Genomic DNA, 15,728 nt, shown 5'->3' on the forward strand with positions numbered 1-15,728 from the left:
CTACAGCACTATAGTAATCAGCTTCAAATTCAGCTCTGAGTTTCCTGGCAGACAAAGTGAAAAGATGGACTAGTTACATAATTCTGGTTATCAGATAGGAAGAAACGTGACAGTGTCTCAGGAAGAGATGATGATTATTATTCACAAATAAAGACCTTAAATCCAATACCTCCCACGACTGTGAGATTAGCAGTCCTACAGCCAAAGGCCTAGAAATTGCTGGCGGTTTTTTTCAGCAATTACAGACAGGCTTGTTACTTAATCTTTAAAGAAACAGCTGCTGCTATTACAAAACTACCCCCAGGACACATATAAGTCCATAAGGGATTCATAATGTTGCTAAATTTCTGGTTCTATTAAGGTAGATCCCACCAAGATTTCTGAAATACATAGATTAGAACCGATAGTCTAAAACTATTTGGTGGGAAGAAAAAAAAGCCATTTCTAAATAGCAGGTGACGTTCAAGAAGCAGCTGCGTAGACATCTGACAGAGAATAGGAAATCCACACACAAGGCAGAAGGTTGAGTAAACTAGTCTCACAAGGCTTTTAATTCTGAAGTTCTAAGGGCGTGTTTTTCCACGAGAAAACTTGTTTGTCTTGTTTACTGTGTATCCCTAGAAACTGGTATATTATTAATATTCAATGACTGTTAGTGGATTGAATAATTATAATAATTATTCACATTTGCCTATCTCAGGAAGATAAATGGGAATAACCCAAAAGAGTACAACTTAACGGTAGCACTGGGTACTCCCTGGAGAATTCTTTCACAGAGCCTCAGTAAGTTCCAGCCTTCCACATGGGTCACCCAGCTGGAATGCATCTGTTTGGCACTTCAGTTTTATGAGCTACAAATGGGGGACTATACTGTACATGAAACATAAGAGCTGCTTGAAACGGCAGTCACATAAAAACCAAACTTTTATTCAATCCATACATCACAATTGAAGAACTTTTCTTTAGAAACACTGGTTATAAGTAGGCTGGAACCCAGATCAGCATGGAGTCAAAAAGCATTTGTGAAGGGTTTGATTGTACACAGCCCTGTGTGAGTCTTTGTCCCAAGAGAGACAGAATGGCTCTGTCTCTTTTGCTGGCCAGAACAACAGAACCCAGTTGTGCAACAGAACTACAGCAAATACTTGATGACTAAGATTGCAAATCTCCAAAAATACAACAAACGACATGGGAAAGTCTCATCAGATTTTCCTCGCATTTGTTGGCACTAAGCCTTGTTTTGTCAAGGAATACTTACAACAGGGCCACTTTCAGAGGGATGTAACGCATTTCCATAGGGGTTCGGATGAGTTCGGCCACATCTGGGGCATACTGGTCCAGCTCTAGGAGGAGTTTCTGCTTTTTAAACTAGAAAAAAAAAAAAAAAGGAAAAGATAAAACACAGGGAACGATTCACTTCCCATTGTTTTTACGCTGAAGACAAAAGTCCTTTCCATGGCCCACATGGCCCTGCCTGGTCTGGCCCTACCTCTCCAGGCTCGTCTCACACTCGCCCCTCCCCTTCCCCTTTCTGGGTGCCAGCACCATGAACATGCTGTGTCCCTCCTGTTCCCAGACCTTTGCATTGACCTGGAATAATTTATTCTTCTCTTTCCCTAGTTAACTCCCACACGGTCCTTAGATCTCAGTTAAATCATCATTTCCTTAGGAAGGCACACTTTCCCTCACCACCCCACACCCAGGTAAAATCCCCCTATTATATATGTTTTTTCATAGCATTGTTCACAGTTAATAACTTTTTCACTTATTTATATGATTGACTAATGTCTGTCTCCCTCACTAGACTAAGAGTTCCATGAGGGCAAGGACCATGTTTATTTGCTTACCATGTATGACTAACACCTGGCACAGTGGACAAACAATAAATGTCTGTTGAATGGCCAAATGAATGACTTGCTGGCAAAGCAAAGTTCTTAGCCATTTGAAGAGTTACCATCAGCGGCCTAAAGACTCCAAAGTTCCATCCATGAAGAAGTATTTTCAAGCAAGGTAGAATGATCCCAAATGTCACAGTATCTTGGGTTATGTTTTACTTCCACAGAGGAGGTATAGAATGGCCATGATGATCAAGAGGAGGAAAGCTGGGTGTGGGTGGGCAGCTGGATAGTTTATAGGGAGCGGGATGGGGGTGGAAAGCTCTTGCCTTCCGCTGGTGGGTCCCAACAAGTTCATGGGTTTGTTCCAGAATGAAAAAAAGGTAGGCAACCTTATAAGCAAACATGAGTCAGAATATAGATGAGAAAGCCTCTCAACCCAAAATTGGTGGCCCTGTTGATTTAATGATCAAAGAATCTCATTTAGATAATATAAAATCAATGCTGCCATCTATTAGAAAACAGAGTATTTCAGAGGAGCCAAGATAGCTAGTGCTTGCTTACCTGTGAATGATTAAAAATTTAAAGATGTAAAAAGCAAATCACACTAGAATATATACTGCATTGTGCCATTTACACAAAGTTAAAAGCATGTAAAATAATACAACATGTTATTTAGTAACATATATAGTAAAAGTCAAGGCCATGTGTGTGGATGATAACCACTAGATTCAGAACAGTGGTACTGGGTAGGAGGGGAAATAGGGAGATGAAAGTATCAGAGAGAGAAAGAGCTGTAGGAGTACATTTTTTTCAGCCTGAAAATAGGTTCAAAAGTATGTACTATGCTTTATTTATTTTTGCATGTCTTAGGTCTTTCAAAATTAAAAAAAAAAATTAACCAAAAAATATTTTTAGAAGACCATCTTTCAGTTCAAAAGAAAATCAAGAAGTCATCACAGGAACAGATTTCTTGCATAGGTTTAGGTAAAGGCTTAATCTAAAAACCTGAAACAAACTTCAAAAACCTCCCTTTGATCATCTCTGTTCTTCTCACAGTTGGCAGAGTCCAAGTTAAGTGGTGGGAATTACCAGTAAGATTTATGGTGCCATTCACAGCTAGGGTTGTTTAATTAAAAGGACAAAATATAAACCAAGGTACTTTTATCACAAAGAAGGGGGCTGGCTCAGCAATCAAGTGCTTAGTGAGGACAGCTGCAGCAGTGGTAGCAGGAAGGAGGCCTCACTAGCTAAGAGGTCGAGAGTTCTGCAGCAAAAACAAGGCCACCTGGAATGGGTGAGATCCACAAAGAAGGCTGTGAGAAAGGAATGGAGTTCATCCAGGGGCAACCAGAGAGACAGGTGGGAATGCAGACCCATTCCCCAGGCTGGAAGCCAGCCAACAGTGCTGCACTGAGAGAAGGAAGCAACTACCAGGGATGTGTACATCCTGGGCAAAAGTGACACTGTGCCAGCAATGGAAGATAAGTACTTCCTTATAACCACAATCTTCTCAAATACTTTAAAGCAGAAAGCGCTGAAAGGAGTCTCCAGGTGGGAAGGCACACAGATCAACAATCCCCACATTCTCAGCTTTCTTGTCTCCCTCAATTTCACCAGTACAGGCACTGTTACGGCTCTCCTCATAGGCCCAATATCAGCTCCCCTAAGTGTAGACCAAATCCCTTTTAAAAATCCCTATTGCGTCCAGCTAGAGACAGGAAAGTGGCTAAAATCAATGGAAATTCTTAAAATTATACACACGTGCGCACGTACACACACACACGCACACCCCTCAATAAAATATAAAATGAAGTTAGAGTATACATTAAAATCTGAAGATCAATATCTCCAGATACATTCATTAGTCTTGACAATGATAAGATTAAAAACAATGACAGGAGAGATTAAAAGTGATGTGAAGGGTAGTGACCTGGATATCTTACCTTTGTGATTACTAATCAGCTTGTAGACAGATGGTATGATTTTCCATATGTTATATGAAAAAATTAAAATGTTTTAATTTAAAAAAAAATCCAGGGTGGAGTCTTCCTTTCTTTCCACCCACTCCTCTATACAGCCCTTTCCTAGTCCCTTGAAACATAGATTTTGCAAGGACATAATTCAAATAAAGGGCGTTTTCTTTTTTTTTTTCTTTTTGGAGACAAGTCTTGCTCTGTCGCCAGGCTGGAGTGCAGTGTTGTGATCTCAGCTCACTGCAACCTCCGCCTCCCAGGTTCAAGCGATTCTCCTGTCTCAGCCTCCTGAGTAGCTGGAATTACAGGCACTCACCACCACACCCGGCTAATTTTTGTATTTTTAGTAGAGATGGGGGTTTCACCATGTTGGTCAGGTTGGTCTTGAACTCCTGACCTTGTGATTTGCCCGCCTCAGACTCCTAAAGTGTTCGGATTACAAGCGTGAGCCACAGCGCCCGGCTATAAAGGGGTTTTTCTAATCACTGAAGCTGCATCTACTTTCATTTGCATTCCTCAAAACTATGGTGGGGGGGGGGAGAGGAAACACTCCATCCCTGCCTCTACTCCCCTCCAACTGTTAGCCTCAGCATATTCCAAATTTAGGAGCCTAGTCTCCAAATTTACAACCCACTAATCATATTAAGGGGACACAGGTTTTTATCACCCATTATCAAACCAGCTGCAGCTCTCTTAACACAAATTCTTTTTTTTTTTTTTTTTTTTTTTTAGACGGAGTCTCGCTCTGTAGCCCAAGCTGGAGTGCAGTGGCCGGATCTCAGCTCACTGCAAGCTCCGCCTCCTGGGTTTACGCCATTCTCCTGCCTCAGCCTCCCGAGTAGCTGGGACTACAGGCACCAGCCACCTCGCCCGGCTAGCTTTTGTATTTTTTAGTAGAGACGGGGTTTCACCGTGTTAGCCAGGATGGTCTCGATCTCCTGACCTCGTGATCCACCCGTCTCGGCCTCCCAAAGTGCTGGGATTACAGGCTTGAGCCACCGCGCCCAACCATCTTAACACAAATTCTGCGTTCCAAACAAGAAGCATCATCTCAGCAAAGGACAGACTAGACTAACATTGTTTTTGTCAAGTGAGATAGATGTAAAATGTCATGATAACCAACTGGTCACCATCGGCATTCAGCCCGCAGGCTAACAGCTGGAGAGGGGGTGGGGTGCAGTCCTGTCTCTGCCCTATAGTTCTCCTGGATGCATCTGTGTGTAGACACAGTTTCATTACCAAGGATAAAAAGACTCAAATCCCACCAAGATTTAAATACTTCCCAGACTATGTGATATGAACTCTTCTGACAAAGGGGAGAAGATTTAGAGGAAGACATGCTGCTATCCAATCTAAATCAACAGTAGTATGTTAGTATCATCAAAATCTGCCATTTTGAATGAGTTAATTTTTGACACAGAATACATAAAACTCCTATTCTGATGAAGAAACCTAATGTTCTAATAGTCTGAACTCAAAAAGTGGAAAAAAACATTCCAAATTTTACTTCAGTCTTGGTGATACCAGAATGTCTTGGTGCACTAAAAACCAGGGTATTGACAAGATCATTTGGCTTTCTCTCTCCCTCTTTAAATCATGCAAAGAAAAAAACCCAAAAATCTCTATATATTTCCAAATAAACTCAGAAATAACAAATGAATTAAAATTATTGGTGCTCTAAATTAAAGGCATCTCTCCTATTGACATTGAAACCTGACTTTATTAGGCAATTAACTGAAACCTAGTTTCATTGCTTCCTCATAAACCACCTCTACCATTAAAAGTTGTTTCCTTTTGAGACAGCGTTTCACTCTGTCACTCAAGCGGGAGTGCAGTGGCACGACCACAGCTCACTGCAGCCGTGACCTCCCATGCTCAAGCCATCCTCCTGTCTCAGCCTCCAGAGTAGCTGGGACCTCAGGCACATACCACCACTCCTGGCTAATTTTTAAAAAAATTTTCATAGAGACAGGGTCCCACTATGTTGCCCAGGCTGGTCTTCAGCAAAAAATTGTTTTAACTGGGGAGTGTGGGAAGTTTTTTGATGAGAATTGAGCAGGGAAAAAAAATACATATGGCATTAGCATCTAATCAACTTTCATTAAAACACATTTTAGTTTTACATTTTGGTTATTAAGATCTGGGTAATTGTGGTCTTAGATGAAAGCTACAAATCCTCCCTCAGATATTCCTATCTATATCACACACACATATATATCTCTCTTACATATATATATGCACACACACATACATATCTCACATATATATATATGCACACACACCGGTTTATTTTTTCCCTACTCTTTTTTTTTTTTTTTTTTTTTTTGAGATAGTTTCACTCTATTGCCAGCGCTGGAGTACAGCGGTGGGATCCTGGCTCACTGCAATCTCCACCTCCCTGGTTCAAATGATTCTCATGCCTGAGCCTCCCAAGTAGCTGGGATTACAGGTGCACGCCATCACACTCAGCTAATCTTTGTATTATTATTATTATTTTCTTTTCTGAGACAGAGTCTGGCTCTGTCACCCAGGCTGGAGTGCTGTGGCCGGATCTCAGCTCACTGCAAGCTCCGCCTCCAGGGTTCACGCCATTCTCCTGCCTCAGCCTCCCAGGTAGCTGGGACTACAGGCGCTGCCACCTTGCCCGGCTAGTTTTTTGTAGTTTTTTTTAGTAGAGGCGGTGTTTCACCGTGTTAGCCAGGATGGTCTCGATCTCCTGACCTCGTGATCTGCCCGTCTCTCGGCCTCCCAAAGTGCTGGGATTACAGGCTTGAGCCACCGCGCCCGGCCAAATCTTTGTATTATTGGTAGAGACTGTCTACCTACCCAACCTATCTCAGAGAAGAAAACAGTCACTGCTAATTTATCTCTGAATTCCTCAGCTTATGAATCCCATGCCCAATTATTTCATCTATGGCTCTCAAGAGAATCCTATTAAAGCATTTCATCTCAGCCCCTAAAGTTTTCAAGATATGCTCCATTAGTTTAAGATATGTACTCCCTAGTCTTGGTGATACTAAGTCTCTAAAACATAGTTCTTAATTTTAGGGGAAGAGTCAAAGACTGCACACCAATAACAGCTATGAACTCTCGGTAACAATGACATATGCACATACACATATAATTCTTCATACCATTTCCACGGTTTCATAGGCCCATTAAGGCTATAAATGAACCCCAAGTTAAGAACCCTCAGTCTAGATATTTTAAAAAATCTCTCTGAGGTCTAAAATTCTAGAATTCACCAGCTTCATCTGTCACTGATGACCAGTGACACAGAAAAGCAGACTGCTATTTCTGGTTTTATTAGTAACAAAAGCTAAAATGAACCACAAACAGACAATGCCAATGAGATGCAGCCTTATTTCACCCCAGCCTAAATCTTCTCTCTCAGTGGCTCCCAGCCAGTCAAGGAGTATTGTAGCCATATAACTACATGGGTGGTACAGAAGATTAATCTGTTAACTTTCTCAGATCCCAGGAAAAGAAGAATGGTCCCACTATGCAATTCCCCTTGGCTATTACATATGGATTAAGACTGAAGTTTATCTCAGGCATTTAATACATGCCAAATTTTCCAATTAAGATTACTTTCTGCAGGGAGACAGAAATGACACTGAGAATCCAATTTTACCTCAGATAAGCGTAACAGTGACTTAAAAGCTGTATTTCTCTTCCTTTGCAAAAAAAAAAAAAGGCTGGTGAAAAGACTGGAAGATTTTTAAGGGTCCTCACAATGACAGATAATATAACTGTTTTTCAGCGCTACTCCAGAAGTCTGAACTTGCACAGGTATGTGGATATTAATAGTTATTAATAAGCTACATAGATGAAGCTGACCCTTCTTTATCTGTTAGTAAAGCTGTCTTGTGGGTTTGGGGTTGATCATTCCACGGCTGGCTCAACAGGCCAGAATTCTCACCATCACTTCCTAGCACTTTAAAGCAGCCAGATCCTTAAGTATAAGATCTTTGATTCTTTGTAATAACAAAGACCAGAAGGTTACCAAATTCCACCAGCTTTGTCCCACCCACAAACTACTTACCACAACTTTATTGAAGTCCTGGATTGCAAAATACAGGGCAATAGCAGTGAGCGCATCAGTTATCTGTCAAAAGAAAGATGAATAATAGGAAACAGAACACAGTTAAGTGTAAGAGTACTAGAGTGCTACCAGGGCTTGGAGTTTTGAGATAGTGATGGAATACCCAGTACTGGACTCTTAGAATCAGGCAGAACTTCAACCCTCACTTTGACTACCCAAAGATAAGGCCCATTCAGGGAGAGTGAACTAGAAATCCCTGAGGATCAGGACCCATCTAGGTTCACTTCAGTTTAGTGGCCCACATCTGCTCTAGAATTGCAAGTTACTTATGCTTTTTGTAAAATGGAAATACCCACTGCTTTGCAGGCCTAATGTATGTCAAGTGCCTAGCATACACAGTAGGTCCTCAATAAATAGTATTCATTATAATTACTAAGGAAGACCTCAGTGGGCTTCCTGGGTATTTCTTGACTCAAATTTTCAATCCCAGAAAACAGTTTCAAATTGCTATGCTCTCAAAACATAGACCTGTCATCTCAATTCTGAAGCTTCTCGCCCCTGAAAGCCTCAAGCCTGTGTCCTCTTCTTCCATAATAACTCACAGAATCTCATTTTTTTTTTTGGAGACGGAGTCTCGCTCTGTTGCCCAGGCTGGAGTGCAGTGGCCGGATCTCAGCTCACTGCAAGCTCCGCCTCCCGGGTTTACGCCATTCTCCTGCCTCAGCCTCCCCAGTAGCTGGGACTACAGGCGCCCGCCACCTCGCCCGGCTAGTTTTTTGTATTTTTTCAGTAGAGATGGGGTTTCACCGTGTTAGCCAGGATGGTCTCGATCTCCTGACCTCGTGATCCGCCCGTCTCGGCCTCCCAAAGTGCTGGGATTACAGGCTTGAGCTATCGTGCCCGGCCGACTCACAGAATCTCTTGGCAAAATGCTTAGGAAATTCAGAATGCCCTCCACACTGGCATCACAATTAAAGCCAATCACAGAATCTCGGAGCTAGAAAATTCAAGACTATATATAGCCCAGAAACCAAATTCTAAAAAGAGTAAGTATTTGGAACTGGTTACACATCAGAAACTATTCCTCACACTTCCATAATACTACCACAGTTCCATGAATTCAAAGTAAAGACATAAATTTTTGCTTTTATTTTCCGAGAAACTCCTGTGTTCCTAAGATAGAATTTTTTTTTCTTAAAAAAAAAAAAAGGTGACAAGCTGGGCACTGTGGCATGTGTCCATAGTCCCAGCAGCTGAAGAGGCTGAAATGGGAGGACCACTTAAGTCCAGGAGTTCAAGACCAGCCTGGGCAACACAGCGAGACCGCATCTCAGAAAAAAAAAAAAAAGAGAGAGAGAGAGAGAGACAATAAACCATAAAATTTAAAAATATATACATGTCAATTTTGTATGGAAGGTTACTTACCATAAACACCAATTCAGCATAGTCAATTAGGAAATGAAAGAGGTATATTATTAATGGAGTCTGCAGAAAAAAAAACAGACATGTAAAAAAAAATAAGTTAAACCTTACTATTACCAGTTTCCAGAGTAGGGAGTGGGGAGAAAACTATCATGTCAGCAAACTATTATGCCAGTATTCTCCTTCCTGGAATACTGTTCTATGCCAACTGGCCAGCATGCATATGGTGGAGAATAATTTAGTATCGCTGGACCATTTTGTGCTGCTGGGACTATCTGCTGAATTGAGTAAAGGAAATAAAGTCTGACGTGTTAAATATCCATTAAAGAATAGTCAACGCACTGGCCGGGCGTGGTGGCTTACACCTGTAATCCCAGCACTTCGGGAGGCCGAGGCGGGTGGATCACGAGGTCAGGAGATGGAAACTAACATGGTGAAATCCCGTCTCTACTAAAAATACAAAAAAATTAGCCAGGTATGGTGGTGGGCGCCTGTAGTCCCAGCTACTGGGGAGGATGAGGCAGGAGAATGGCATGAATCTGGGAGGCGGAGCTTGCAGTGAGCCGGTATCATGCCACTGCCCTCCAGCCTGGGCGACAGAGCAAGACTCCGTCTCAAAAAAAAAAAAAAAAGTCAACATACTAAAGGTAAGAGGTGAATTATAGCTCTAAGACATATATAATAGCCAAGGGGAATTCTACAACAGAACAAGATTGCTGATTTCATTTCACTCACAAAATGAGCTTCTTCTGTTCTCTGATAAGTTTGTATAATATTTTTTCTTTATTTTCTTGACAATAATTCAGAAAAGATTAATGTTATTTCTTCCTCAAAGATTTGGGAAAATTCACTCACTGTGAAGCCATCTCTCCCTGGATTTTCTTTGGGAGAAGATTTTAAATTACAGATTCAATTTTTTTCACAGATAAAACATTCAGATTTGCTGTTTTTTCTTTGTCAATTTAGGTAAGTTGTGTTTTTCTAGGAATTTGTCCATTTCATCTAAATTTTCAAGCTTACTGACAAAATTGTTCATAGTATTTCATTTTTTATTGTTTAAGGCAATAAATTTTCCTACGAGTACGGATTTAGTTGCATCACACGAGACTTGATTTGGGTTTTTTTGAGATGGAGTCTTGTTCTGTCACCCAGGCTGGAGTGCAATGACATGATCTTGGCTCACTGCAACCTCTGCCTCCTGGGTTCAAGTGATTCTCCTGCCTCAGCCTCCCAAGTAGCTGGGCTTACAGACGCCTGCCACCATGCCCAGCTAATTTTTGGATTTTTAGTAGAAATGGGGTTTCACCATGTTGGCCAGGCTGGTCTGGAACTCCTAACCTCAAGTGATCCACCTGCCTCAGACTCCCAAACTGCTGGCATTACAGGTGGGAGCAACTGCGCCCAGCCATTTTCTTCAATATCATTCAGTTGAAAATATATTTTAATTGCCAGTAACATTTCTTCTTTGAGACTATTTTAAAATGTACCATGTTCAATTTCCAAATACTTAGGAGTTTTTTTTCTTTTCTTTCTTTTTTTTTTTTTTTTTTTTGAGACAGAGTCTCGCACTGTTGCCGGGGCTGGTGTGCAGTGGCATGATCTCGCTTGTTGCAACCTCTGCCTCCATGGTTCAAATGATTCTCCTGCCTTAGCCTCCCCAGTAGCTAGGATTACAGGTGCCCGTCACCATGCCTGGCTAATTTTTTTAATTATTTATATATTTATTTTGAGATGGGGTTTCGCTGTTGTTGCTCAGGTTGGAGTGCAATGGCACGATCTCAGCTCAACGCAACCTCCACCTCCTGGGTTCAAGCAATTCTCCTGCCTCAGCCACCACGCCTGGCTAATTTTGTATTTTTAGTAGAGACAGGGTTTCTCCATGTTGGTCAGGCTAGTCTCAAACTCCCGATCTCAGGGTATCCACCCACCTAGGCCTCCCACTGTGCTGAGATTACAGGTGTGAGCCATCGTGCTCGGCCGTTTTTGTTTGTTTGTCTGAGACGGAGTCTTGCTCTGTTGCCCAGGCTAGAGTGCAGTGGCACAATCTCGGCTCACTGCAACCTCCACCTCCCAGGTTCAAGTGATTCTCCTGCCCCAGCCTCCCAAGTAGCTGGGATTATAGCAGCGTGCCACCACACCTGGCTAATTTTTGTATTTTTAGTAGAGACAGGGTTTCACCATCTTGGCCAGGCTGGTCTCAAACTCCTGACCCACCTCAGCCTCCCAAAGTGCTGGGATTACAGGTGTGAGCCACTATGCCCGGCCTAATTTTTTTGTATTTTCAGTAGAGATGGAGTTTCACTATGTTGGCCAGGTTGGTCTCAATCTCCTGACCTCATGATCCGCCTGCTTTGGCCTCCCATTCTTTTTATATTTTTGTAATTTCTTTCTGGCTTAACTCTATTGTGGTAATAGAAAATACACTATATGATTGCAATCATTTAAAATGTGTTGTGACTTGCTGAACGATCCATTATATGGTCAACTTTGATAAGTGCTGCAGGTACATTCGAATATGCATACTAACACCTATGGCTGCATCATTCTATATGTGACATGTAGGTTCAGTTTGCTAATGATTTGTTCAAATCTTCTATATCCTTATTGATTTTTTTTTTTGGTCTGTTTATTCTATCACTGACTGAAAGAGGGATGTTAAAAATCACCCAGTCAGGCACAGTGGCTCATGCCTGTAATCTCAGCACTTTGTGGGGCTAAGGTGGGAGGATCACCTAAGCCTAGGCATTTGAGAACAGCCTGGACAATATAGTGGAACCCTGCCTCTATAAAATATTTTAAAAATTAGCCAGCTGAGGTAGCATGCACCTGTAATCCGAGCTACTTGAAAGGCTGAGTTGGGAGAATTGCTTGAGCCCAGAGAGGTGGAGGCTGCAGTGAGCCTGTTTGTGCCGCTGCACTCCAGCCTGGGCAACAAAGTGAGACCCTGTCTCTTAGATGCAGTTCTAGGTAGAATTACTATATCTTCTGGGTGCAGTGATCTTTTTATCATTATAAAATAATCCTCTTCATCTCTAGTAAGGTTTCTTGTCCTAAAATATTCTTGATCTGATAGTATAGTTACATCAGCCTCTTTGAGCTGTCGGCATAATACAGTTTCTTACTGTCATTTTACTTTCCACCTTTCTGTGTCCTTATTTGAAAACTTTTTTGTTTTTGTTTTTGGGTTTGTTTTTTTTTTCTGAGACAAAGTCTCACTCTGTCGGCCAGGCAGGAGTGTAGTGGCATGATCATGACTCACTGAAGCCTTGACCTCCCAGACTCAGGTAAGCCCCCTACCTTACCCTCCTGAGTAGGTGAGACTACAGATGTGCGCCACCGCACCCACATAATTTTTGTATTTTTTGTAGAGACAGAGTTTCGCCATGTTGCCCAAGCTGGTCTTGAACTCCTGGGCTCAAGCAATCCACCTGCCTCAGCCTCCCAAAGTTTTAGGATTACAGGTATGAACCACTGCACCTGACCTAAGATGTGATTGACTGACTGATTGATTGAATGACTGATTTAGAGACAGAGTCTCACTGTATCCCCAGGCTGCAGTGCAGTGGCACGATCTCAGCTCACTGCAACCTCCATCTCCCGGGTTCATGCCATTCTCCTTTCTCAGCCTCCCGAGTAGCTGGGACTACAGGCACGTGACACCACGCCCAGCTAATTTTTTGTATTTTTAGTAGAGATGGGGTTTCACTGTCTTAGCCAGGATGGTCTCGAACTCCTGACCTCGTGATCTGCCTGGATTGGCCTCCCAAAGTGTTACGATTACAGGCATGAGCCACCGTGCCCAGTCTGAGCATTTTTATTTTGAACTTATGTTCAAAATTACATGTTTTTCTTCGACTTCCTCCTACTTGGTTTTGTAGAGCTTTCTGAATAAAATCTTAGTAAATTTTGAACAAAATTTCACCCATAATCCTCTCAAATACTGATTATGTCCCATTCCATCTCTTCTCCCATTCTAGAACTCCACTGATGTATAAGTTGGGCTGTTTTACTGAGTTTCAGATCTCTTATTTATTTATTTTTCTTCTTCTGTGTTTTCTATCCTTTTCTCTTCAAGCTTCAATCTAGGTATTTTCAACAGACTTTATCTTCCATATTACTAATCCTCTCTTTAGCTTTGTGTAATCTGCTGCTAAATTCATCTATACATTCTTTTTTTTTTTTTGAGACAGAGTCTCGCTCTGTCACCCAGGTTGGAATGCAGTGGCACGATCTCGGCTCACTGCAACTTCCGCCTCCCAGGTTCAAGTGCCCAGGTTCAAGTGATTCTCCCACGTCAGCCTCCTGAGTAGCTAGGATTACAGGCGTATGCCACCATGTCTGACTAATTTTTGTATTTTTAGTAGAAACAGGGTTTTACCATGTTGGCTAGACTGGTCTTGAACTCCTGGCCTTAAGTTATCTGCCCACCTTGGCCTCCCAAAGTGCTGGTATTACAGGCGTGAGCCACTGCATCTGGCTGATCACAGCTATTTTAAAGTCCAAGTAGTTTGATAACTTCAATATCTAAATCACCTGTAAATCTGTTTTTATTGTCTATTTTTTTCTGTCTCTTATTATGCTTGGTAATGTTTTTCCTTTTCTTTCTTTTTTTTTTGAAAAGGAGTCATTCTGTCATCCAGTCTGGAGTGCAGTGGCGTGAACTCAGCTTACTGCAACCTGTCTCCCAGGTTCAAGTGATTCTCCTGCCTCAGCCTCCTGAGTAGCTGGGACTCCAGGCATGCACCACCATGCCTAATTCTTGTACTTTTAATAGAGACAGGGTTTCACTATGTTACTCTGGTTGGTCTTGAACTCCTGACCTCAGGTGATCCACCAGCCTCAGCCTCCCAAAGTACTGGGATTACAGGTATGAGCCACCATGCCCAGCCAATGGTTAGTAATTTTTTATTGAATGACAGACATCGTGTATGAAAAACTACAGCAGCTCAGATGAGGGTCTTTTCTTCTGGAAAAGATTTCTTTAAGCTGGTAATTACAATATAGTTGTTTCACCTTAGGGATTGAGCTAATTTGAAGCTGGATTTAGTCTTCGTAAAACTAGTCTATATTGGTCCACCCTTACCCCTAGAGTGTAGTCCTTCAGAAGTTCCAGCCTAAAGGCAAGCCCTTTACCAGAGCCTTGCCATTTTGGCTGGTCCTGCACTCAAATTTTTATTTCCCCAGCACCCTGAGACTGCCAATAGCTCTGCTGAACTTCTTGGTCTCTAGCCAGTCAATTTCTGTTCTGCTTCTCTGCCTGTGTCACTTAGAAATTGGTAAATGCTTCAAGGACAAAGCAGCTCAGACTGTTCGTATTACTTTTTGTACTTTCCCCTCTGGGATCTTAGTCCCTGGAGTCCTGGCTATCTTGGCACTTTCCAATGCCTTCCAGCAGATGTGGTTTTTTTCCTTTTTTTCATAGTCATCCTGCTTTTCTAGTTGTTCTTGGAAGGTAGGTTGGTCTGCTACTGCAAACCCATTCACTAATCCACCAGAACCAGAAGGGAAGTGCATGACTTGGTTTTAGTAAGCCCATGCTGATGACTCAGGAGCACCTCTTCCCAACACTAAACCATATGCACAAATGTGTCCGATAACATTGTAGAGGTTACTGACAGGCTTTTTAGTGAGAACAAGTTAGCATGGTAGAAAGAACAAAGACTCTGGAGTCAGATTCGCATTTAAATCCAGGTTCCAGACAGCTCCGGTGGCTCACACCTGCAATCACAACACTTTAGGAGGCTGAGGTGGGAGGATCACTTGAGGCCAGGAGGTTGAGACCATCCTGGGCAACAAAGTGAGACCCCCATCTCTATAAAAAAAAAAAAAAAAAAAATTAGCTGGGAGTGGTAGCATGCATCTGTAGTCCCAGCGATTTGGTTTGTTTTTACTTTTGTTGCCCAGGCTGGGGTGCAGAGGTATAATCATGGCTCACTGCAGCTTAGACCTTCCAGAATCAAGCGATCCTCCTACCTCAGCGACCTGAGTAACTAGAACTACAGGCACATGCCACCACAACCAGCTAATTTTTTTTTTTTTTTCCTGGGGGAAGAGACAGAGTCTCACTATGTTGCCCAGGCTTGTCTTAAACTCCTAGGCTCAAGCAATCCTCCCACCTTGTCCTCCCAAAGTGCTAGGATTACAGACATGAGCCACCGTGCCTGGCCTCAATCTGACAAATTTTGACCTATGTGTACATCTATAAAACCATTACAATCGGCCGGGCGCGGTGGCTCAAGCCTGTAATCCCAGCACTTTGGGAGGCCGAGACGGGTGGATCACGAGGTCAGGAGATCCAGACCATCCTGGTCTACACGGTGAAACCCCGTCTCTACTAAAAAATACAAAAAAACTAGCCGGGCGAGATGGCGGGCGCCTGTAGTCCCAGCTACTCGGGAGGCTGAGGCAGGAGAATGGCGTAAACCCGGGAGGCGGAGCTTGCAGTGAGCC

At 42.5% G+C, this 15,728-nt stretch overlaps 1 protein-coding gene across 1 annotated transcript in view; it reads right to left on the reverse strand.

Annotated features, from left to right (window-relative positions):
- Positions 1-15,728, reverse strand: part of PIGU (phosphatidylinositol glycan anchor biosynthesis class U) — a 108,686-nt gene that overhangs the window by 77,881 nt on the left and 15,077 nt on the right. Inside the window, exons 3-5 of the mRNA XM_017878668.1 lie at positions 9,282-9,341; positions 7,857-7,919; positions 1,259-1,368 (exon numbers count right to left, since the gene is read on the reverse strand). Coding sequence (XP_017734157.1) covers positions 1,259-1,368; positions 7,857-7,919; positions 9,282-9,341 — 233 coding nt within the window. The remainder of the gene's footprint in view (positions 1-1,258; positions 1,369-7,856; positions 7,920-9,281; positions 9,342-15,728) is intronic.

Source organism: Rhinopithecus bieti, unplaced genomic scaffold (assembly GCF_001698545.2).
Source record: "Rhinopithecus bieti isolate Rb0 unplaced genomic scaffold, ASM169854v2 scaffold_65, whole genome shotgun sequence".
Taxonomy (NCBI): Eukaryota; Metazoa; Chordata; class Mammalia; order Primates; family Cercopithecidae; genus Rhinopithecus; species Rhinopithecus bieti.